This window comes from Peromyscus californicus, unplaced genomic scaffold (assembly GCF_007827085.1).
Source record: "Peromyscus californicus insignis strain IS unplaced genomic scaffold, ASM782708v3 Scaffold_3__1_contigs__length_106647218, whole genome shotgun sequence".
NCBI classification, from domain to species: Eukaryota; Metazoa; Chordata; class Mammalia; order Rodentia; family Cricetidae; genus Peromyscus; species Peromyscus californicus.
This window is the reverse complement of record NW_026294551.1, coordinates 34248573-34272049: the sequence shown is the minus strand read 5'-3', so window position 1 is coordinate 34272049 and position 23477 is coordinate 34248573. Positions and strand designations below refer to the sequence as shown.

The window sequence follows — 23477 nt, the reverse complement described above, 5'->3', positions numbered from 1 at the left end:
CCCTCCTTTTCTGACCTCAAGGATTGGTTCATATCTGGCTTCAAGGGCTCTGGGAGTTTAAGCCCATCTTGCCAGCCGTGGCTGGAGAGAAAGCCTACCTAGTACCTCTTTGGCTAGGTCAGCAACCCCAGGAAGGGAACCTTCTGAACCTGCCAAAGCCAAGGACGGCAGTGACCAAAATGCCCCAAAGCTGGGCTTGGAGATGGGACGGTCCAAAGCCAAAGGGAAAGGCCATTTCTCTTTGTTAATGGGCGCACAATTCTGCCTGGGGTTTGCGGTCCCCTGACTGTGGCAGACTCCTGTAGGAACAGGCCTGGGTGGCTGGGCCTTCGTGGCACCTCCCTGTCCCCGCCACCCCCTCCCCTGGGCTGTGGTGAGAGGGGTGCTGGACAGACGCAGCCACACAGACTGGCAGGGCTTTTACCTTGCCCTGCACACGAGGCATGCCTGGGAGCCGCCTGCCCCGCACACCTTCCTACCTGATCCTCGAGCCGCCGCCACTGCCGCTGCCGCCACTGGTCCATAAGCCGCTGCTGGGAAGCCTGGAGAGACGGAGGGGTGGAGTCAAGAGGAGCCACAGAGGACCCCAGGTCACACACAAGACAGCTGGGAAGGGCTTCACAGACAGCGTTGGGGGATACAGAGCAGTGGCTCTCAGGCTTCTGGAAGACACAATATCTTTAGATATCTGACTCTCACACATTGGTTATTCCAGAAGTGTATTCTAGGAAGCATACAGCAATAAGTCAACCATGAGGAGGACTTATGCCTTCTGAGAACTGAGCTGAGGTCTCTGTTGACTCTGCATTGACATTTGATGATGCCCCAGGCCTGGCCTGCTACTCCTTACAGGGATCCTGTTGGTGGGGGTCAGCTGGAGCTCCAAATCAGGAAGGACCTGGGGCTGGCTTCTTCACAGAAAAGGTGCCATGGCCTAGAGATGGCTTCACTCCCGAAAGTTCTCCAAAGGTCTGGTCATTTGAGCTCTAGATTGGTCAAAGCTTCCTGTCAGCATGCCATGGCCCCAGGCCTGAGGGCGAAGCGTTTGGGTGTTCCCAGGTGAGTACATACATGGGCCGATGTCGGATGGCTGAGGGACTCTATCTGGGGTGATCCCTGTGGTTCTTCATGATCCCGGTCAGTGTTTCAATCTTCCCAGAGTTGTATTATTACGATATTACTCTGTGGTGCTGGGGATGGAACCCAGGGCTTCGCATATGTCAGATAAGTGAACTACCACAGACTATATCCCATCCCATTCCACAGCAGTAACAGGGAACGTAGATGTGACTCCAGTATATAAGGCCACCCTCAGATGAAGCCAGCTTGGAGTGCCTCCCACCCCTGCCCAGGGATCCTTTGTGGTTAAGGCTCGCACTGTCTAGCAAAGCTAGGCCAGGCAGGAAGGAAGCTGAGGCCAAGTATGTGGCCGAAAAATGTCCACACGAGAGAAGACGTCAGTTGAGTCCTTCCTCTTTCCTGGGCTTCTCTGGCTGCTAACTTGACACACAAGTCACGCACTGGAGCATACACAGACATACTTCCACATACATAAAGACAAAATATCTGCGGCTACCGGGTAGACATTTGCAGCCTGATCCCAAGACCCATTTGCAGGGCCATTTTTTTTTTTTTTTTAAATGATGCACCAGAAGCCCCTGCAAACCCACCAAACAGCCTCCCAAAGAGCTGCTTGACTTTAGCCACGGAGCCTGTCTGATGAGGCACTTGGACTGGACAAGGGAAGAAGACATGCACCGGAAGCAGAGGAACAAAGAAAGGAGGAGCATCCTCCACACAGAGCGAACTAGAAGCTCACTAGACTAAGACTATGGTCCGAGCTACGTGGTTCTACGGAGGGCGAGACGTTCGAAGGGGAAAGAGCTACTCTAGAAAGGTCACGCTAAGCTACTTAAAATGCCAATGAAAAGGAGACATACTTGCATTTAAATATGGGAATAGGGCTGCTGAAGGGGGAAAAGAGAAACCAGGTGAAATAACTGTGCACGGTTCGCCCAGGCTGGGAAGGAGTCTCCCAGCGCCCATGAAGACCTCGCTGCTCCCTTCCCAGAGGGAGCCTGGGCTGGGACTCCCCACCTAGTCCTCTCCCCAGCTCTTCCACGCAGGCTCTAGATTTCTGAAGATGGTGCTGGTGGAAAGCGCTGAAGGAAAATAAGGAAGAAGTCAGGTTATTTCTCGTTGTCCCAACCTCTCTCTGTCCACCCAGCCTCCTGCTACAGGCCCGGAGCAGGGCTCAGGGGACGCTAGGGAGGAAGAAGCAGCAGGAGAGAAAGGTTACTACTACTCCTTGGTGCTTGCTTACCCCAGACACAACAGAGGAGGTTTCCTTGGGAGCGTCAGAAGAGCTTGGCTGAAGGAAGGGAATACGGTCAGCAAGATTTGTTAACAAATGGTCTATTTTCTAGAGTTAAGCAGTTTGGGCAAGAAGTCCGAGAGAAAGAGAGAGAATTAATAAAAAAAAAAAAAAAAAAAAAAAAAAAAAAACTTGACAAAAATGGAAATCCATTATCCTTCAGCTCAGATAAGGGCTTCTGCTGGAGATGGAATACTCTTCCAGGGATGGAAGTTTCCTCAGCCACAGATGTGAACGAAGAGAAGGATTTACCAGCGGCAGCTGCAGAGGGAGCCACTCTGTGTGTAGGCCGCAGCTCCGGCATGGCCACCTCTGTCTGTCAGTTCTTCCCGATGTCTGGGAGTGAGCCAGTATCATGGGAGCATTGTCATCAAATCTCTCTCCAGCCACCAGCCCCATGGTGGACAAGAACAGGGCCTGTCCTGCTTTCTCCACAGTAGAAGGCATGGTTATGTGGCCACAAGGACATGGGGACCTACCTGAGTTCCTTACAGGGAGTAGTGACCTGTAGCCCTTCAACTACGTCTCTCCTTTCATGGTGCCATTTTAAAGCTCAATTTCCACCGCTCAAAATAACAGCATGTATTCTGTTTATCTCTAATGATGATAACTGCCCAAATGGACATGATATATTAGCAATTGAATCCAGCAGGAAGGGGGGGAATGTTCTGCTGAGCAAATCCCAGAGAGGCTGGGAGCTACAGGCTGGCTACCTGTGAACAGGAATGTACCATGTTCCTCCTGCCTGGGAACCTTCCAATCCTAGAGAGGAGGCCTGGATACATTAGCACCAGGCCAATGGATGGATACTGGATTTGTGGAGCATTCTCGGCAGATGGGGTCAGAGCCAGAGACTCATTCTTCAGCTAGTTCGGCCTCCAGCCCTGGATGACCCCTACCTTGCTTCATGTGTGACTTGGGCAGGGTACATTATTCCTCTCAGCTGCAAGGCAGGATGGCTGGCAAGACGACTGTTACAGTCCCTTAGCTGTGGGCCCCACATGAGCCTGTCTATCTATGAGGATGGCAATCCTAAGTCCCCTCGGGTTGATGGTAACGAAACTTTGGGGTCAGTGACTTGTCTAAGTGAAAGATACCGCCACATCACTGACAGTGAGTAACACACTTTGATGGACTTTTTGGAATCATGACATCACTGCAAATAATAAGTCAACAGTGTTTTAATTTTTTTTTAAATTATGATACTGCACCTACTTTTTCCTGCTTCTGTGGCACTTAATGGCTTCTGTATTATCTAAGTACAGCTATTTTTATATGCATATCTTATTTCTCTTGGCGGAGTGACAATCTCTTCTAGGTCAGGATTAAGTCACATGGCCCACTTAGGCTCCAGCTCCAAGTCCTCCCAAACTCTAACTGACCAGGATATGTACCTATCGTGTGTGTGGGAGGGCTGACAGTTGCTTGTATGGGTCAAGTGTAGCTAAGGACAGCGCCACCCGCCAGTCCAGCAGCCTGATCCCCCTGGCCCTCCAGCCCAGGATGGAAACTCACATACTCCCAGGGGCCAGGGAAACACAAAGGAGGATGCAGTCTATGGTACACAGGAGTGCCCAGCTCTGCCCAACACTTTGATTTCCAACTCTGGCTGAGAACCACGTGGTACTACCTGGTTTACAGTGTTTACACATGCTGACGTCCCCAGGGATCATGACTGACTTAGTCTTTGGTACAGTCAGGCACTGGGACCTTTAGAAGCTCCTCAGCATAGAGTCAAAGTTGAGGACCTTTAGAGACAGACGTCACGTCACTGGCTGGCAGGATGGTTCAACGGGGAAAAACACTGCCAATAAACCTGAGTTTGTGCCTCAGATCCCATGGATGAAGCTGGATGTGGTGAAGCCCATGGGCCAGCTAGTCTGCAACAGGCCGAAAAAAGGAAGGCCTTCCCCCTTCAACAAGGTGGGAGCAGAGGACAGACTCTGAAAGTTGTTCACTGACTTCCATGTGTGCGCGCACAAATAAAGTAAAACAATAACATACTTTTTCTTTTTTGTTGTTGTTTTGTTTTTCGAGACAGGGTTTCTTTGTATAGCCCTGGCTGTCCTGGATCTCGCTCTGTAGACCAGACTGGCCTCAAATTCACAGAGATCCGCCTGCCTCTGCCTCCCAAGTGCAGGGATTAAAGGTGTGTGCCACCACAGCCCAGCTAATAACAAACTTTCTTTTTAAGTCAAGTCATGGGGCACAGCTATATACTCAGTCACCTCTTCCACCTCGCAAGGGGCCTCCTGGGAATAGAATGGGGAACCAAATTCTTGGGACCAATAGGATTCAGAACAGTGGGTTCCAAGATCTCATGGAGGAGCTTCAAACAAAACAAAACAAAACAAAACAAAACAAAACAAAACAAAAAACAACAAAACACAGGTTGCCCTGGACCCACCCCCATCAATAGAATCAAGCCTTCTGGAAGTTTCTGGCACACAATGTAGGCAGAGAAGCTATGAGTTATAGGAAGCGATTGGGGGGAGGGCTTTGCTTTTTGTAAACACTGAAAAGCGTTGCTTCCTGTCTGGTTGACTGGGAGGTCAAAGGTCTTTTCTGTCTCCTTATTCCATATTTGTTTGGAAGAGATGCGGGCTTGGGGGGCACTGCTGGAGTTCCAGTGGGGTCAATGCTATTTCTGTGACCTGGGATGGGTCATGGACCCCCAAAAGGATAAAGAGAATTCTGAAGCTCCTCATAGCTTCAGGAGATAGGACTTGGGGGATCTTTCTTCAAGTCCCATACGAACAGTCTTTTCTAAGTCTGCCTGATCAAATGTTCTTCTGTTCCCTCCCCCAGCACACCCTGCCTCTCCCTACAAGTAGTTTCCATAGCTCTATAGCTGGTTCAGTCTTGGCTAATCTAAATGTTGCTTTCCTGAATCCAAACACTGAAAAATAAGCCACCAAAAGAAGAAACTGTTACCCAGAATGTAGGAAACATGTCCTACACGAGTTTGGAAACATTACCATCTGCCACTCTGGCTGGCCCAGGCTGCTCAGGCCTGCCTGGGGTGGTAGGGCTCAGCGTTTTATAGGAAATTCACAACTCTGACTTCTGGGTGAGGCTGGAAGAAAGCTGGGCGGTACGTAATTGGAACTAGAGGAACCAGGGGTTCACACCAGAACGGAGGCTCCAAAGAGGAGGCAAAGCTAATCACCAAAGGGACACATTTCCAGGATCAAACAGAAATGGTCTGCTTTGACGGAAGCTGATGCGCGTTCATTTCAAAAAGAACAGAATAAGCCCTGAGCTCCTGGCATTCAAAACAGGAACCTGACTTAAGACAGGCTGTTTGAGGAGTGAGACCAGTTTTCCCAGGAGGTTCCAAGGGCTGTGCAGATCCCTTAGACAGGTGAGGGGGCTAGGGGCTGCTGCTTGAGGCAGGGGGATGCTGAAGAGAACGTGAGCTAAGAATGTCTCACCGTTGGCTCTAGGCTGCAGCAGAGAAAATACATAAATTAGAACCTGACAGCTGTCCCTGGGGAGGAAACAGAGGAACCTAACTGGAAAACCAAGGCTGTCTGTAGCCACGGGTAAAGGGCAGACATCTCGGGCCTGCTCTCTTCAGGGTGTTAGCCCCTAAAACATGGAAGGCAGGCACAAAACATGCTCCCACTTCACCCTGGATAAGTTTTAACCTAATCGCCATTTAACATGTTAACTCTCTTTGGTGGGAATAAAGGAAGGTGCATCACGATGCATCTGTGACGTGTCACAGTTTTAGCAATATTCTACTTCCCTGTCTTTTTAAATATTGAACCCGGGGTCGTGTGCAAGCTAGGCAAGCCCTCTACCACTGAACTCCATCTCCAGCCCTTATTTTGAGGCAGGGTCTCAGTAAGTTGCTCAGGCTAGTCTTGAACTTGTGATTCTTTCCTATGCCTGTTGAGTAGCTGGGACTACAGACCTGTGGCTCCAGGTCCAGCTTCCCCTAGAGTAGGAAGTCACCCTATCTGGTGACTTTAGTCTAGCATCCTTCTTCTGGGCCTTTTCCACCTCAAGTCATTCAAGCCCTCACAGCAGAGGGTTAGAGCACTGCAGTCAGGACCCGTGCTGGCCAAAGAACCCTCCAAGACCTGTTCTCAAAACCTGTTCTCGACCCCTGGCCTCCTGCTAAATGTTCATGGAACAGCTGTTGTGTGCCAGGCACTGTCCTAGGCACTGGAACAACACTCATAGTCCCTGCCCTGTGACTGTAGCTCCTGATGGGAAAATAGGGTTCTATTAGTGGGATGGAGTTCTGCAATTAGATTCATACAAACTGACTCTCTAGGCCAAAGAGACAAACGGCTAAGTCTCAGGATAAGCTGAATCTCAGGAGACTATGGGTCCCCTGTGCCAAGGGGAGGTGAGGAACTTGTGTCCCAGAACCTTCTGGCTTCTGTTTCAGCGTTACCACAGAGCTCAAGGACCAAGCTGCTTAGAGATGGAGGCAGCAATTAGGTGACTCAGTCTTGGGGACGGAAGTAGAGGGTGTGGCCATGCCATCTCATCTTCCCCTCCAAGATGGAACAGCAGGAGGGGAGGGAACAGATGAATTCCCAAGGCGGTGAATCTTGACCTAGCCCCCCAATCTCAACACTTCCACACAGCCGAGTTAAACAGATTTTATACTACTCCTTGCCACCCAGATTTTTCAAACACAGAACGGACCAGGATAGCCAAAATCATGTTTTCCCCCACATGGTCTGAGCCATTTTGATTTGATATGCTTGGTCTGAGTTTCCTCCCATGGGGGGGGGGGCGGTGTTCCTCAAAAGACCCACCTCCATAGGGTTCCCGCGGCCACGAGCCCTACCGCAGCCACCTCTACAGATCAGGACAGCCGGTGCCGGACACCCAGAACTTCCTGCTTTCCGGAAGCTCCAGCTCTGCCCTTGGTCCCATCTCCATAAAGGAGTAACTGGAACTCCACTCCCATCCACCCTGGCATCTCTGGACAGGATGCTTTGGGCACCAACTCTACTCGGGAGAATCCAGAGGCTCTTTGGAGTTCAGGGCAGCAATTTATCAACAAGTACAGAAATACAGTAACGAAAAATCCCAAGAGCTAGCAGAGGGACACCTCAGTTCACAGACTGGAACTGAGCAGAACAGTTTTCTCTGTCTTCCTTTCCTTGGCTGTGAGAGGCCTGGCCTTGGCAATAAGCCACACTAATGACGATGGTGGACACTTTCACTCAGTCAAAGAATTTCCTTGTGACCGTCTCGCACTGGACAAGAAAGCCACCTCCACTTCATTAATAGATGAAGGGGCTGCAGCTGAGAGAGAAGGCAAAATAAGGACAAAGGTGGTTAAAGCAGAAAGGCTGAGTCAGGGGGATAGCTCAGTTGGTCATTTGTTTGCACTGCTGGTATGAAGACTTGAGTTTGATTCCCAGAACCCACATTAAAGCGGGGTGGAGGGTGGGGATGGGCATGACGGTACGTCCTTGTAATCCCAGAACTGATAGAGACAGGTGGATCCCTGGGGTTTGCTGGACAATTAGCCTAACTTATTTGGCAAGCTCCAGGACAATGAGAGAACCTGTTTCCAATAAACAGGGTGGACAGTGCTTCTGGACTGCCACCCAAGGCTGATTCTCTCTCTCATACACACACACACACACACACACACACACACACACACACACACACACACACACACACACACACAGAGAGAGAGAGAGAGAGACAGAGAGAGAGACAGAGAGACAGACAGACAGACTCATGTCCTGCCAAGACACTTAATCCTCTCTCTGTCCTTTTCTCCTGTCTGGAACACAGCTTCTAGTGCCTATTTTGTGGGGCCGCTGTGAGGAGTCAAGATGGCAGTGTGAAGTGCTTAGCACAAGTGGACTAAAAATTTCTATTTCTACTCTTTTATTATTATTGCCCAAGGTAACAGCAACAGAGCCGAGAAATCCCTTTGGTGCTTCCCATTCTAAAATCCTATTAATTTATGTGATTTGGCATCCAAAAGGCTTTCATGGGTAACATGCATAATTTGCGTGTGAGCTAAGGGTCGTTTTCTCAAGCATAAGCTTGAACTCTAGTAGGGTCACATGATGGCAGGGAGTGTCTGGCCAAGGCAGCCATGGCCCTGTGATGAGATCATCACAGGTGTGAACATAGGTCCCCGAGGCCTGGGACTGAGTGGAATCAGCAGGATCAGCCTTTCCCCGTTATTCCCTGCCCTGACACGCTACCCTCCCAACATTTCTCAACAACAGTTTCCAGGTTTGGGGCAGGGGGCAGGGAATGCAGCAAGTCAGGGCCTGAGAATCCTTTCTGGGTCCTTCCGTCAAGTGGAATCTTGTTTGTTCTTCTATATCCAGCAAGTGAGGACTGGTCTCTCATTTATCACTATGTCACCAACACTGGGTTCAGGGCTTGTGACATGACAGGTGTCTTTAACTCTGGGCTGACAGCAAAAGAAGAATGCATGGAGGAGGCCTGGATAGGGAAAGGGGAAGGATGCTGCTTCTTCCTGCTTCTAACCTTGCTTGAAAGCAAGAACGTTCAAAGCTGAGACTGTGGGGGTTGCGGGCAGGATGAGGAGGCCTGGAGAGCCTTGAGTAGCCATCACTAGGAGGTAGAGTGACAGGCTGGGCTGCTGCTGTCTTAGGAGGTGAATGTGCCTGGAGGAGGCTTCAAGTGAGGCCAGTATTCCTGCGTCACAAAGTGTCTGCGCTGACACCCCACCAGCAGAGTCTACTGTCTTGCTGTCTTTGTCTTGGTACAAGGACAGGATCTGCCCAGATGGTGACCACACAATCAATGGAGGCAGGAATGGGAAGGATGGAGCAGAGTCATGTGCTTTTTGACTTTCTGCCTGCTGGTCCCTAGATCTGGAACGCCCCTGTAATATCTACTGGGGAAACTTACCTTCTTTTACTTTTTATTTATGTGTATGTGTCTGCATGCCACACGTGTGCAGGTACCCGTGGAAGCCAGAAAAAGGCACCAGATTCCCTGCCTACAGATTAAAGGTGGGTGTGAGCCACCAGATGTAGGTGCTGGGAACTGAACTTAGGGCCTCTGGGAAGAACAGCCGGGGCTCTTAACTGCCGAGCCATCTCACCAGATCCTACCTGATGAACTGTCCTGCGTGCTTCAAAGCTTAGGTTGGGCATTAACTGCTTTGATCTGCATATGTCTGTCACCCCAAATGCATATGTGGAAATCCTAACCTGCAGGGTATCAGGGAGGGACCTTTGGGAAGTAAGTAAATGGAGCTCTCTCAGTAGAGACTAGCACCTTTATAAAAGAGAAGCCAGGGCCAGCAAGCCAGCGCAACAGAACTTCCAGAGCAAGTCTGGCAATGTGAGCTCAATGCCCAGAACCAATATAAAGGAGGAAGGAGAGAACCAACAACACAAAGATGTCCTCTGACCTCCTCACATGCTCCTCGGCAGGCACACTCCACCTCATCACACACACACACACACACACACACACACACACACACACACACACACACACACACACACACACAGAGAGAGAGAGAGAGAGAGAGAGAGAGAGAGAAAATAAATACATCATTTTTAAAAAAAGAGACTTCAAATAATTCACAATCCCCCCACCCCACCCCCCACACACACACGAAGGGAAGATATGGCAAGAAACCGGGGCATCTGTGGACCAGGAAGTATCCCTCACCATGACAGTAAACCTGCAGGGACCTTGACTTCAGACTTCCCAGCATCTAGAATTACCTAGGAAATACATTTCTGCTGCTGCGAGCTCCAGGCTATGTTTTGTTATTGTAGCAGGAATAGACCAAGACTGCCTGTTCCCAACAGCTCTCCAGGTACCACAACGGTTCCCTCCACCGTGCTCTCCGCTCCTGCGTACGTACGCTGCTACCGCCACATGGGTTATACTGGGCATGCCCTAGCTGGCCACACATGTGACGCTTCTGTAGGCTCTGAGCTTAAGGCCCAGTGTCTCTGTGCCCTGAGAGACTCTCTGGGGCAGGTGCAGTGGTTGTACCTTGCATTTCTCCAGCAACCAGAGAAACAGAGAGCCAATGGGCTCTTTTGGCAGTGGGCCCAGGCTGAGCCAAACTCAGTGAAAAATCTCTTTCTGGCTTGGGTGGGAGGCGTAGTGGAAACCTTGCTTGTCCTTGGCTGTTCTGGAAGGCATGGAATCCTGGCCCCTCGGGCCTGCTGTAGCAGTCTACCCAGAGTTTCCCACTCTGAGTAATTTTGTTGTGTACATCGTAGGCTTTCACTTACTTTTGCTGATGAAATAAAAATGGAAGGCCTGAGAAAGGGTGATGAGGGTCTCTCCCTGGCGGGACTTGAAGGGGCTGGTGGCGCAGGAGTCTGAGAAGGTGTGGGAGAGCTTGTAGGCACCAGCGAGAAGAGACAGATGTGGTGGGTACCAGTTCTCAGCTCCCTGGGAAGGAGGTGCACACCCACAGCCTCCTTCATTGTTAACCTGCCTGCTCCCACAAACCCCCCTCTGCAACCTATGAAACACAGTAGCAAACCTCCACTTGATAGGTAGGGACACTGAGACCCAGTGTCTAGGCAAGTTAAGGCAAGAACTCTCCCATCTTTCTGTAAGTCAGGGGTGTGTGTGTGTGTGTGTGTGTGTGTGTGTGTGTGTGTGTGTGTGTGTGAGAGAGAGAGAGAGAGAGAGAGAGAGAGAGAGAGAGAGAGAGAGAGAGAGAGAGAGAGAGAGAGAGAGATGGGTGTGCCTGGTGTGGTGTGACCATGGGGAGCTGAGCGCTCACTTAGCGGAGTCCTCTCATTTATGCAGAGCAGCTTCAAGAGGCACAGAAAGCTGATCGCAAGTGAAACCCGCAATTCCTGTCAGTTCAGATTGCTCCAATTCATTTCTGCAAATGTTTATTAAGTGCCTATTAGGCACTGTGCTGTGCTTTCATCTGGGAATAGAGTCAACTCCTGATTTTCCATGCCAGCGAGGATCGCTCGGTGATACTGCACACCCACAGTCCCCACAAGCCTCCCTCCAGTCCTGGCTGGATTTGGGGTGCTCTGCTGACTTTCAAAGCAGCAGATCTGCCTCCTGACTAAGCTTGCCTTTAATATTCAAATGAGGGGATAAATCCCAGAGTATACACAGGGCCAGGTGGCCAGCAGGATGGCCTCTGGGAGCTGCCTCTGTGAAGAGGCATCCACTAGAAAGGAGTTTGGAATGGGGAGGGCAGAGACAGATTAGGGGTTGGGATAGGGCAGATAGAAAAGGCTCTTCCTTATAAGGCCACGCCCTGCTTATAGCTTTGGCCCTGCCCAGATGCATGAATCCTCAGCTCCATCAATCAACCTAGGAGGCTAACCTCTCACCCTGGCATTTCAAAATCTGCTTCCCAGCTGGTGAGAGGTCACCACATGGGTGCCACAAAAGTCCCCAGTGTGGGTATTTCTGGGATGGGACAGAGTGAGGGTGAGGAAAAGTGCCCCTTAGAAACTGAAGCAGGACCAAGGAGACTGAGCTGACACTGTAGGGCAGGGATGTCCGATTTCTGGGTTCTGAGAGTCCACCAGGATAGCCCTGGGATGGCCTCTCCTGGCCCAAGGCTCTGAGAACTTAGCCAGAGAGAAGAGAACACGGGAGACAATGGTGGAATTCAGTCCTCCAAGTACATGTCCAGACCTTCTGTTCCTGAACTGGGACTGACCCTGAGGGTCTCTGTCACTCCGGAGGGCTAGAGAAAGGAGTCGACAGAAGGGCCCTGGGGTTGTTCCTCACAGCAGCCCAGTGACACTCTAGACAGGACCGGAGGTCTTTGGAGAGTTTACTATCTGCTTTTCTGAATCCTGTTCTTCAAGCAGAATTGGCAGCTGGTGTAAGTCACAGCCTTTTGTCCACAGCCAGGGCCATTCCCCCAGCCTGCCCATTTAAGGAATACTGTCTCCTGAATATCCAGGCTGCTTACCCTGCCTCTGCAGGATGTGACTGTCCATCAAACTGTCTTTGTTCGAAGACTCTGTATCTTGAACCAAGGTTACCTAGCAGCAGCTTCAGCTGACAAAGGCTATTTGAGAACCTCTCCAGATGAACAGGGCCTCTCTAGGGCGCCTCACCTCAGGCCACCTCCTATTGAGCACTGCTCAGCCAGCACCAGGGACTGTCACCAGTGAGTAAGAAACTGGGAGTAAAGAACTGGTAGTGAGTGGTTTAGTGGCCTCGAGTCCTGACATGGTAATAAGATAGCCAAGCCTTGGATACTCTAAGGCTGATAGCCTAGAAAGCCAATTTCCATTCAACCACAGTGCATCAGAGACCCAATTTCCATTGCTAAAGAGTCAGGGGACAAACTGGGAATTTCTAGTCCCAGTTGCTGGAGAAGGGAATCCCCAGCCTGGGACCTACATAGCCCTTGCCCTTCACACAATGGCTCAGGAGTGAGGCATAAGTGCTGGGTTAAAAGACATTGGCCTGGCTCTCCTGGCTGCCTGGAGCACTCCATAGCTAAGGTGAGACTTGGCAGTTGGCGCCACAGTGACTTTATTGTCCTTAGTAGTGATGGAAGATCCCAAAGGGCCACCAGCCAGCCTGAGGTAAGGAAGAGAAATGTAGCTGAGAAGGCGAAGCTGAGAAGAAAGATGGGGTGCGGACAGGAGGGGACATCCTTCTGGACTCACTCTCGAAGGTTCTGGACTGCCCTTTAGCCCTTCACACTCTAACTTGCTGCGGAAGACTGCCTCTATCACCCCTTATCTGCAAACCGTCTTCCAGCCCACCCCATGCTTTGGAGGCCTAGACCCATTCTGAAACGTGATTCGTACCTCACCTACTCCAAGAGCCTCCTGCCAGCTCCTCATTCACTGATGCTCTTAAAGCCCCCGAGGCCTGCCCTGGCAACTCCCTGGGGGATCCCATGCCACTCCAATGGCTGAAAAGCAGATCCAGGCAGCACCATCATGAGGGTAGAGGATGAGAAAATCACTCTGGAAAGCTTACTTCATCAGCAACATCAATGCTCATTATTTCTGAAATGTTTCACTCTATAGCATTTACTGATTTGCATGATATATTTGCAGCCTCTCTCCTCTCTCTGTCTCTGTCTCTCTCCACCCCTCATTTCTAACTCAGCCAAAAAGGCACTTTCACTACTCAGAGAACAAGGTCACTGGGCTACTAAGTGGCCAAATGGCCCTGAAACAAGAGACCCTTCAGGTTTCCATCCAGAAACAGGTCTGCTGTCCTTGACCTGCACTGCTCTGGGGGTTAGGAAAGTGAATGTAAGATGTGTGCCTAGGCCTGTGCACAACCGTGCAGACCCACACCTGATGCACAGATGTGGAGTGTTCCGGGTGCTGTCTGAACTGATGGGAGACAGTGACTGCAGAGAAAGGGGCAGGGTGCTATCCCACAGCTGGTGTGAGCAGATGTTCTGTCTCTGCTCAAGGACAGATCACCTCCAGCGAAAGCACAGGGCTCTCTGCCGAGGAAGAGGGGAGAGCCGGGGCCAGGCAGCAGCCAGGGGGAGTTGGCATGCTTCTACAAAATGAACTTGGCTGTCACCATACCGGTTATTTAGTGCATTCACCTCCCCTGGAGCGAGAACAGGACACTCTCAGGCTAAGAGACGGCAGCACACAGCATGTCCGGAGTAAACAATTTATTTTTCTACCTCAGTTGCTTACAGAGGGAAACATAAAATGTCATTAGGGAGCAGTGCCGATGAACTATTTACAGCAATGGGGAAATTCACAATGGCTGAACTGAACTGCCTGAGAGGCGAGCACTTTAGGACATGCTCACCAGAGCAGAGCAGTTCACAGACGCCAAGGTCAAAGGAAGAAGAGGCGAAGCCTACGAGTTTTGTTTTTGAAGAGCAAGCGCCACCAGCACTCATGAAAAAGCCTGCAGAAAAACACGAAAGGGAACCAGGCAACTGTTGCATCGGTTATCTTTAGCAAGGGGAGCCAAACTGCACAGACCTCCTGCCACACCCACCCGCTCTATGAATACCAAGGATGCTGGAATGCGAATGTACAGATCTGCTCTCACTGGGCCAGTCCAACAGAGCCATGGGTACTGCCCACAAACTCTGGCTTTTGTGGGTGCGACTGGACTGTCGTCACTAACACAAGAGAGGGACACTTCAAAGAGGGAAGTGGATGGGGTCAGCATGACAAGATCCTTCTGGGTAGGGGTGACTGTCAGGGTGCTAGCCCTGAGATGTAGCCTGATTTATATGATCCCAGATGTCCTATCCCTTCCCACCCTGGGGAAGCCATGGGGTAGCGGTAAGGCACACAGCTAGGGTAGTGGTTGGGGAAGGGGAGCCCAGTGGGGGTCTGTGCCCCTGGGTTACAACAAGTGACAGGGCCAGGGTGACTCTGCTGTCACTTCTCAAAGACAGATGAGTTTACTGTGGCAATGGCCACCAAGAGACGGGCCCCAAAGGACAATGGCAACCGGAGAGTGTTTATTCAGCTGCTCACTCAGATTCCATCTTCCACATGGTTTTACAGAAGGGTGCGTTTGTGTTCACGTTGCCAATGTGCCACAAGACAGAGGTGCTCCCTCCAGACCACACAGCTGCGACCCCTCTGGCTCACCAGCATTTAAAAGCTCACTCTGTGCCCTGTGAGATGCCCAGCAAGCCTGCTTGATCATTATTCTAAAAAGGCAACGTCTTCCATGATCCTTCCGAGGAATCCCTACAAAGTCTGTGAGCAGGTCCCTACATTCCGGGGAGTTGGGGGGCGGGGGACTGGTCACAATGCATTCAGGAAGCAAAGTGTGTGTGTGTGTGTGGGGGAGCAGGAGCAGAAAGTTTTCTGAAACAAAACAAAGCCAAACAATGAGGTCTCTTCCAGAATTTAAAACAGGGAAAATCATGTTCACGCACTCCATCAGCCAGACAGGACAGATTTCAGTGGGCCCTGCCAGCAATGGGGTGGCTCTGGCAGGAGTGTGTACTCTCTAGAAATGATGGCAAAGCCCCACTTGTGATGCCTCTTTTTAAGAGCTCGTTGATAACAATTACATCTCATGAATCAAAATCAGCAAATAGTCTGAAAAGTGAAATAGGACCAGACACAGGGTAAACACAGCTACTAGTTAACAGAGTAAACAGAGGGGAGAAGCCCAGAAGGGGATGATGGGAGGAAGCGGGCAGACAACTGATGCAGGACCACAATTCCAGACTTGATGAGAATATAGAGCTAGGGAAGACCCCTGAGTAGGAGAGGCAGCAGCCGTTTGCTAAAGGCTCCTCAGCCTTCCTAGAAAAGAGCCCCAACCCAAGACTGACCTAAGGCCATACAACCCATTTCTCAGAACATCGTGGTGTTTGTTCTCAAAGACTCCTGCAGGTGGCTGCAGGGGTTAAACCCGTTTACACAGCTGTGTGACCCAAGGAGATCTGCTGGGATTACATCACACAGGTGGGGTGAGACCTGGACCCCAATCAGTTGAGACGGATGTAAAGGTAAAAGACACATGCAAAGAACACCTTGGAAGGGGTTAGGTTCCTGTGTGCTGAGAAGGACCAGGTTCCTGTGAGTGAGTGAAGGGTGTGGTTTGAGAACCGGTGGGGGTGGGGGCGGCGGTGGCTGTCATCTCTCTCCCAGCATTCCTCTATGATGGACTCAGAAGGCCTAGGAGGGGTGTGGGACTCATGCGTGACCTCAGAGGGGCTAGATATGGGAAGTGGGCACAGGGTAAGGCCATTCAGACCACAAAGAAAAAACATCAGGACAACTTGGCAGTGATGGCAGCTGTGCCAATGTGAGAAAGTGCCAGGATTGAGCCCCAGGGCATGGGAACCGTTCCACAGAACCACCCAGAGCAGGTGAGGAGAAGACAGTGCACTAGGCTATGCACTTTTGGAGCACACCTCTCTGCAGCCCGTCTGCCTCCTTAGCCACACCTACCCCCAACAGTCCTTACGGTGTGCGGCAGGAGATGAAGTCAGAACATCCTAAAGCCTCCATGCCCTAGAAGCCCACCAAGTCTTAAGCTCTGAGACGATGTCAAGTTTAATTCTGGAGGGAGTGACCACAGCCTGAACTCATGACTGGAGGGACAGAGGAGCCAGCCTAGGCTTTGTGTCTAGAGCCAGGCGGGGCTTGGCAGGATGTCAGAACAAGTGGATGTGTGCTGATGTTCCATGAAGGACAACTCCCAGGGGCTAGGGTCAGGAGTGGGGTGAGCACTGACCTCAACCTGGCTCTCGACATACTAAGATAAAGACTGGGCGGCTCCCACCTCCTCAGCTGCAGATAGATAGTTGTTCCTCTCTGGTCATGGGGTAAGAGAATCTAAGAGGCTTCAAAGTGTGATACAAATGGACAGGAAACAGAAAGTTTGGTGGCTGAGAATGGACCCTATGGGCCAGGGAACACTGTCTGCCTTCAAGGCTGATTTTTACCCATTTAACCCTAGTGACTGGCCACAGTTGAGGAGTTAGCACCATGATGAAGATGAACAGCATCCCCAGGCATAGACACTGTACCCACTCCTTATCAAAGCCTTGACTTCCCAGAAGGGACCAGGCACCCGAGGAACACCACCTCAGTTTGCCTAGCCTCAGCTAGGTCACTCTGGCATGTCTGTCTGTCTGGGGTAGACCCAAGGATGTGGGCCATAGAGTCAGGACTCAACCAGATGCTTCCTTAGCTGGTTCAGACAAGACAGGGGTCTTAGCATGGGGTCCACCTCATAGTCCCCAAAGTATTTCACATTGTATTCCTCCAACTCTGCATGTACACACCTCTAGAGTACCACGTCACTTCTTTTAATCTCTGGAACAACACTGAGCAACAGAACCCTCAGTGGGATGGAAATACACTACTTTCCACTCTGACATTAGTCACCAGCCTCATGTGGCTGCTGAGCCACTGGAATGTGGCCAGTGTGAATATAGAACTCAGGTTTTCCTTTCTCCTGAATTTGAATTACTACAGATCTAAGTTTTAGTGGCCAATGGTACTTAGTTGACAAGTGGATACTAGCTAACAGAGAAGGATTAGAAGTTAGGAGTCAGGATGCCTGGGCTAATCGCTGCCCCTTGCTTACTCTGACTCTTTGTCTCTGTGCCTTGGGAGCTCTACCTGTAGTGGGGATGAACTAGGAACAGTTCTAGCCTGAATATATATTCTCTGTCCTTCAGGACCAGGAGTCCAAGCTATTACAAGCTGTAGAGAGGCTGCAGGGAGGGCCCACCAAGGATCCTTGCTGACAGCATCCCCCAGATGGGGAAACTGCTAGGTCCCAGGGAAGCCACTCCACCCATCTTGAATTTCTGTAGCTCTATCTATCTCCCTTCTCTCTCTGACCACATAGTCAAAAAAGAGATGCACTGACTGTCTTTCAAAGGTCCCACTCAATATCCATTCACAAATAAGAGAAGTGATACCCAGAAGTAGGTGACTTGCCACAGCCACTGGTCCAACTGGTACCAGAGCCAGGGTAAGTGTCTAGGTTTCCAAAGCTGGCCAGAATCACGGGACATAGCCCTATACATCTGTCACCATCTCAAAGCCTAAGCTGAGGCCAGTGCTACCTGAGACCTTTCCTCCATCCTCTAGCTCCTCAGGCTCAGAGAGCCTTCCCTCAGGCCAGCTTTCTGTGCCTTCTGCTCATCACTTCTCCCAGATCTCCAAGTAGAGATGTGATAACCCCAAGTACAGCCACTGAGTATAGGCCCCCCACCCCCACCCACGCACACAGAGAACCACGGAGCACAGACTTCCCTTACATCAGCTCTGGCCATGTTATCTGGCCTTTGACTCTGGCACAACTAGGCACCTTAATATAGTCTCATTTGTACTGCTTGATGGTGAGGAGATTTACCTCATGAAGAACAGCAACACCGATAAAGCATCACTTCCTGCAGCATCCTCCCCATTTTCCCCAGACCACGCCCACTGGCTCCCTCAGGGCTGAAGCACCAGGGAATGTGGGGGCAGTGCCATGCTCTGCTGCTATCTATGTGGAGTAGAATGATAATCTGCGCAGCCCGTTCAGGGCACGAAGCACAAGGCTGACCCTTGCAACCTCACCAACATATACCAGAAAAGCCCGATGTCAGGGCAGTCAGGCGGGTTAGAGGAGAGGAGGAAGGGAAGGCAGGATGGGAGGCATTAGACAGATAGATGTAAAGAGCAGTGGGCAGCAACAAGCCCTGGGCCTGAAGTTAATCCCCCAGGAGAAGACAGAGAACAGGCTTGGGGGCAAAGGAGGTGAGCAGAAGGGGTTTCCCATCTCTTCTCTCCTCCCGTTTTGGCACCAGCCTCAAGGAAACACTCTAGTCCACTAGAAAGCCCCAACGATACCCTGACCCTGGACCAGAGGAGACTTGGAAGGTCACGCACACCCAGGTATGCAAATTGCATTCTCCATTAGAGCATCTCTTTGCTCCCCTGCAGATGCAGCCTGCCTCCCAAATTTCCAAAACCCCAGCATCCAAGCCACTCACCTGGGAACTGGTAGCCATAGCTAGGAGCGAATCCAGGGTAGCCTCGGCCATAGGTTGCCACAAAGTTAGGGTAGCCTTGAACACAGAGAGAAAGAACGAGGAGTGAGACAGTGGCCTTGGGTCTGGGGTGACATTTCAGGGGAGGTGGCAGTGAGCACCAGCTGCAGTTATTGTCACAGAATGATGTGTCTCTGGGGAGGGTCTCTATCCAAACCCTGGATCCCCTCTCTCCCACGCCTCGAGGTGTGACCATCAGGATGTTTACAATTAACCCATATTTAGGCAGCCAGACTGCCCAAAGCCCAGGTACATTCATGAACTTGTAGAGTAAATGCCACACGGAAGAAGGAACACGGTGCCTGCGTCTGGCTCTGACATTTGGAGAGCTTACCCTGAATGTACTTTACCTTAAAGATGTTGACAGTAGGAGATTAAAGTCCTTGTACTGCCTTCTTCCAAGGCAGTGGACAGGAGCCAGAGCACCACACAGGGCAGGGGCACTCTGGGATTGGCAGTTTAGTAGCCACACAGAGCGCTGCCTCTCGGCTCAGCAAGCCACAGCTGGGGGAGGCAGGGGCCGTGTCCTAGTATAGACAGGGCACAGACATGTGTCTTCAAAAGAGCTGGAGGGACTGTGTAGAAATATGGGCCATGAAGCTCCAGCTGAGCTCTGAAGGCCAGGTGCAGAATTTTTATGGACAATTCATGGTAGAGAGTCTGTCCAGATCCTTTTGTAGCGGGTGATCATGCACTGAGGGGTGCTGAGAGCCCTCTGGTGAGTCCTGGAAGGGGTGGGCCTGTCCCAGCCTGTGACACAATCTCACACTTAAGAGGTCACTTTGGCACTGTCCACCTCATTCTTCGTGCCCCTGTCTCGATTCTGACTAGAGTGAAGGTGAATGGAGCCTTCTTGTACCCTAACTTCCCTGGTCACAGCAGCTCCACAGCTACCTCCTGCCTCATCCCCAGAGACTGATTCTGCTTCCTTCCACCCAGTGTGGGTTAACTCAGTACAATCATACTCCAAAAACGTCACCTCGGTCTCCTACCAGCACATTGGCTAACCCTCAGCTTTGGCCTCTGAGGTGGCTGTCTGGTGGGTGTCAGTTCGGCCAGCCCTTGAATGAACTCTGCCTCTGCCTGGGAGGCAGGCCAATGTAAACCTTCACAGAGACCTGCAGCTAGAGCCAGTGGACAGAGGATGGGCAGGTGACTCTTAGTTTACTCTGGCATCAGCAGGACAATCCAGCATCCAGAGGTGCCAAGTGGCCCTCTGACCAGGCCATTCCTGGGCTGTTGTCCCCTTGGCTGGCAGCTACAGCTCTGATGGCTTAGCTCTCTAAGCTGCTGCCTGCTTTCCAGGTTCCATTCCCCAGCCTCCCTGCTAAGTCTGAGTACCACCACTCCGTTAATAATCTTTGCCGCCTCCAGAAGCCAGAGGTATTTCTTCTATTTCCACCAAAAAGATGGTGGAAAGCCATTTCAGTGAGACTTTGGAGCAGTGGCCATTCTCTACCTGTTTCTCCTCTCCTTGCACACTACCCCTGAATACAAGCTCTGGGGGTTCACTATCTACCTCCGCACGGAGTATCACACCAAGCACATTCCAACCCTGCAAGCCAAGGCTGGGGGCAAAGGCCTGCTCACTACGTTCTCCTCACCACCACGAGTCAGGTTTCGGAGCTCTTCCCACTGCCAGTCAGTGTTTGTGCCTCAGAGGCACAAAGTTAGGCCTTGCATGGCTTCTTTCCTGTAGAGGTTGGTGGATGGCTTCACTACTGGACCCAGGTCACTCATGGTCAGGAGACCTGAATCTAGTCCTGGCTCAAGACCATGCCCTTGGGGATGACTGTGGCCTGAAGGCTTGAGTCTCCCTAAATTCACACTGAAATCCCAACCATCAACCTGACGTACTGTATCAGGAGGAAGGGCCTTTGGGAGGCGATTGCTTCACAAGAGCACAGCCCTCATAAATGGGATTAATGCTCTTTCAAGGAAGGTTCCAGGGAGACCACTGACTCTCACTGTGTGAGGCCAGAGTACTGTCATGATAAACAGAGGCTTTCGCCTTGATTTTGGATTTCCTACCATTCAGAACTGAGAAGCAGATGTCAATTCAAAAGCTGATCAAGACCTATGGGATTCTGTCATCCGACTCTGACCTAAGGCAGAGAGGTTTCCCCCTTTCTCTTAAAGGTGGGGTCTTGCCACAGGTAGGAAGTTTGCAGGTCACCGGCGGCACTAATGTGCCCTAATTCTCAGCAATGACCAGCTGTGGTCTTTGCTACAGCTGGCGCCTTCCCACACAGGCAGTCCCACTGAACTCACAGTGGGCTACCTCTACTGCATCTGGGCCCTGTCACTGGCTCTGTCCTGGTGAGATTATCCGCCAGGCCTCTGATGCCCCACTGGCAGAAGGCTGAGAGGCAAGACAGAGTGACGCAGCAACTTTCTCCCTGCTGGTCTCAGAGGGGCACGAGCCTAAGCCACTGAGCTCAGAGTACCTGATGGGACAGAGTGTGGAGCGGTGGCCAGGCCCCGGAGATCTTGACCGAACGCATGTGCAATGGGCTGTTCTCTGGAATTTATTTCTTGGCTAGGCAGCTCAATTTCCCTCTAAATTAATCACCCACTATCAAATCAGATCTTTCAGGGCTAGATTTCTTATAGCACTATTTCAACAATATTGATAAATGGATTATAGGCAAATGGTCAAATCACTATTGCCTAGGGGCTTTCCTGAAGAAAAATGGCTCCTTTGCTGCCAACTTCAGAGCAGGGTCCTAAATCTGAAGTGTTAATTTGACAGCAAGAGCAAAAAGCTCATGCATCATTTTCCCCGGATGTAGGTAAGGAACAGTGGAACGGCTAGTCCCACCTGGCACTCAAGCCATCTGTATGACCTGACTGCGTGGATTTTCCCTCACATAGATCCTAAAGTCTTCACCACGAAAGAAGGCAAGTACAGCCAAGTGCACGCAAACTTTGGGCCTCACCCCGTTCTTCCGGATAGGCCAATATCATCATTGCCCACGGAACGGAGATGAAAAATTCCACACCTGCCACGCTGGGGGATCTCATCTCCATACCCCCAATCCTGAACAGCCTCTCTGTCAGGCAGATGAAATTATAAATTTATAATACAACATTACTTCAATTTTCCTCTTCATTTGCGGCTGTGCAGCCCAGCTCTGCTCCAGTGGCTCAGGGCCCAGGCCGTACAGGGGAAACTGGCTGGCTGCATATCAATAGCACATTACGGGAGACCCACGCGGCCGCTCCATCAAGCCACATTACAGCAGGATGACCCAGCCACCACTTCCATTAGCAGCTGGGCCCCTCCCTCGCTGGCCACTGCACAATTTATTTGCTCCAGTACTCTGGATGCCTGATCAATCCCACAGTAATTATCTCTTGTCACTAAAGAAAAAAAAAATGAAGCCTTCTGCCTGGATGACCACCTTCCTCACACCCAGGCTTTCATTCCATTCATGGCTGCACAAGTCAGAAAGGGACAATAGAACTCGGGTGTGCTGGAAAGTTCTTTCTGCGGCCCCCTCCTTAGGATGCTCACAGGCCTCTCAAAACCGTGGCTATGGATCTTTGCTCCTAACTTAAGAGGTGTCTGCATCCCGGATAGGTTGTGGCTCTTCCAGGTGCTTACTCAACCACCGAGTATCCCGAAAAGAGGCTTTCCCCAGACCCTTGACTTTAGAGAGACAGGAGAGAAGGGCCATTTATCCACAGAGCACAGTGAGTGTTTGCTACATGCGCAGCACTGCCTGGGGCTACCATGGTAGCTCGGCAAGGTCGAACAAGTAAGTAGCAAGAGCCCCTCCTAGGCAAGGCTGTGAAAGCCGCTCTATGAAGTCACACAGCCCAAGAACTCTCTCAAGTTGTCGGGACTCCTCCACACCCACACTAATTTAACCTTAACGAAAACTATCTGAAAGGAAAGCGTCCGTCCCTTAGGGGCATGGGCCACATCACAAAATGCTCTAGGGCTGATGTGCACATGAAACTGGCGGTCACTACTCTGGCAAGCAAAGGACAGTCTCACAGACTCAGAAGGCTCTATGGATCCATTGCTCCGGAGCGGCAAGGAACGGCCGGATTCTGAGCTGCTCTGTCTACCAAGAAACAGGTGCACAAATTAGGACAGACAAACCGGTATTTTGGGGGACAGAGAAAGTCCAGTGGGGTCTATAGACAACTCTAGGAAGGTAAGCTGTGGGTTCTGTCCTTCTCCTGATCCGGAGTGAACGTCAGCAGATCACGGCTCCCCAGGCCCTTTCAACAGTTATTGATTTTACTTATTATTTATTTATTGCCTTCAATTTAGAAGGCATTAATGTCGGGGAGCACTGTATCAGGGTTTTGCAAGGATCTCTTGAGACAAGTGAGGATAAGAACGTGTTTGGCTACTCGCTAGCTGGCCTGAAGCACCTCTCTTCTCCCCCGACTGCTAAGGGAAGTTTCCCCATAAGGCTTCAACACTGTGCTTTCTCTCTCTACCACGTGTTTAATAAACAGCATGTGCCCAACCAGGCCAAGAGCATTAAAGGCAGTGGGATTATGAGGCTGAAGGCAGAGAAGGCCAAGAGAATCAAATACATCAACAGGCATGTGTTTGATTTTACTAAGTCCACTCTCATCAAGAAAAACTAGCATCAGGCTGGATGACTATGGGTGTTCCCACAG

At 51.0% G+C, this 23477-nt stretch overlaps 1 protein-coding gene across 18 annotated transcripts in view; it reads right to left on the bottom strand.

The window, feature by feature from the left end:
* Msi2 (musashi RNA binding protein 2) overlaps positions 1-23477 on the bottom strand; it is a 366225-nt gene that overhangs the window by 24966 nt on the left and 317782 nt on the right. For 4 of the 18 annotated variants that reach the window (XM_052757205.1, XM_052757208.1, XM_052757212.1 and 1 more), the window contains 3 exons: positions 18777-18851; positions 1941-1967; positions 480-542 (listed from right to left, as the gene is read on the bottom strand). In XM_052757205.1, coding sequence (XP_052613165.1) covers positions 480-542; positions 1941-1967; positions 18777-18851 — 165 coding nt within the window. The other 14 variants (XM_052757216.1, XM_052757219.1, XM_052757220.1 and 11 more) reach the window with 8 other exon arrangements.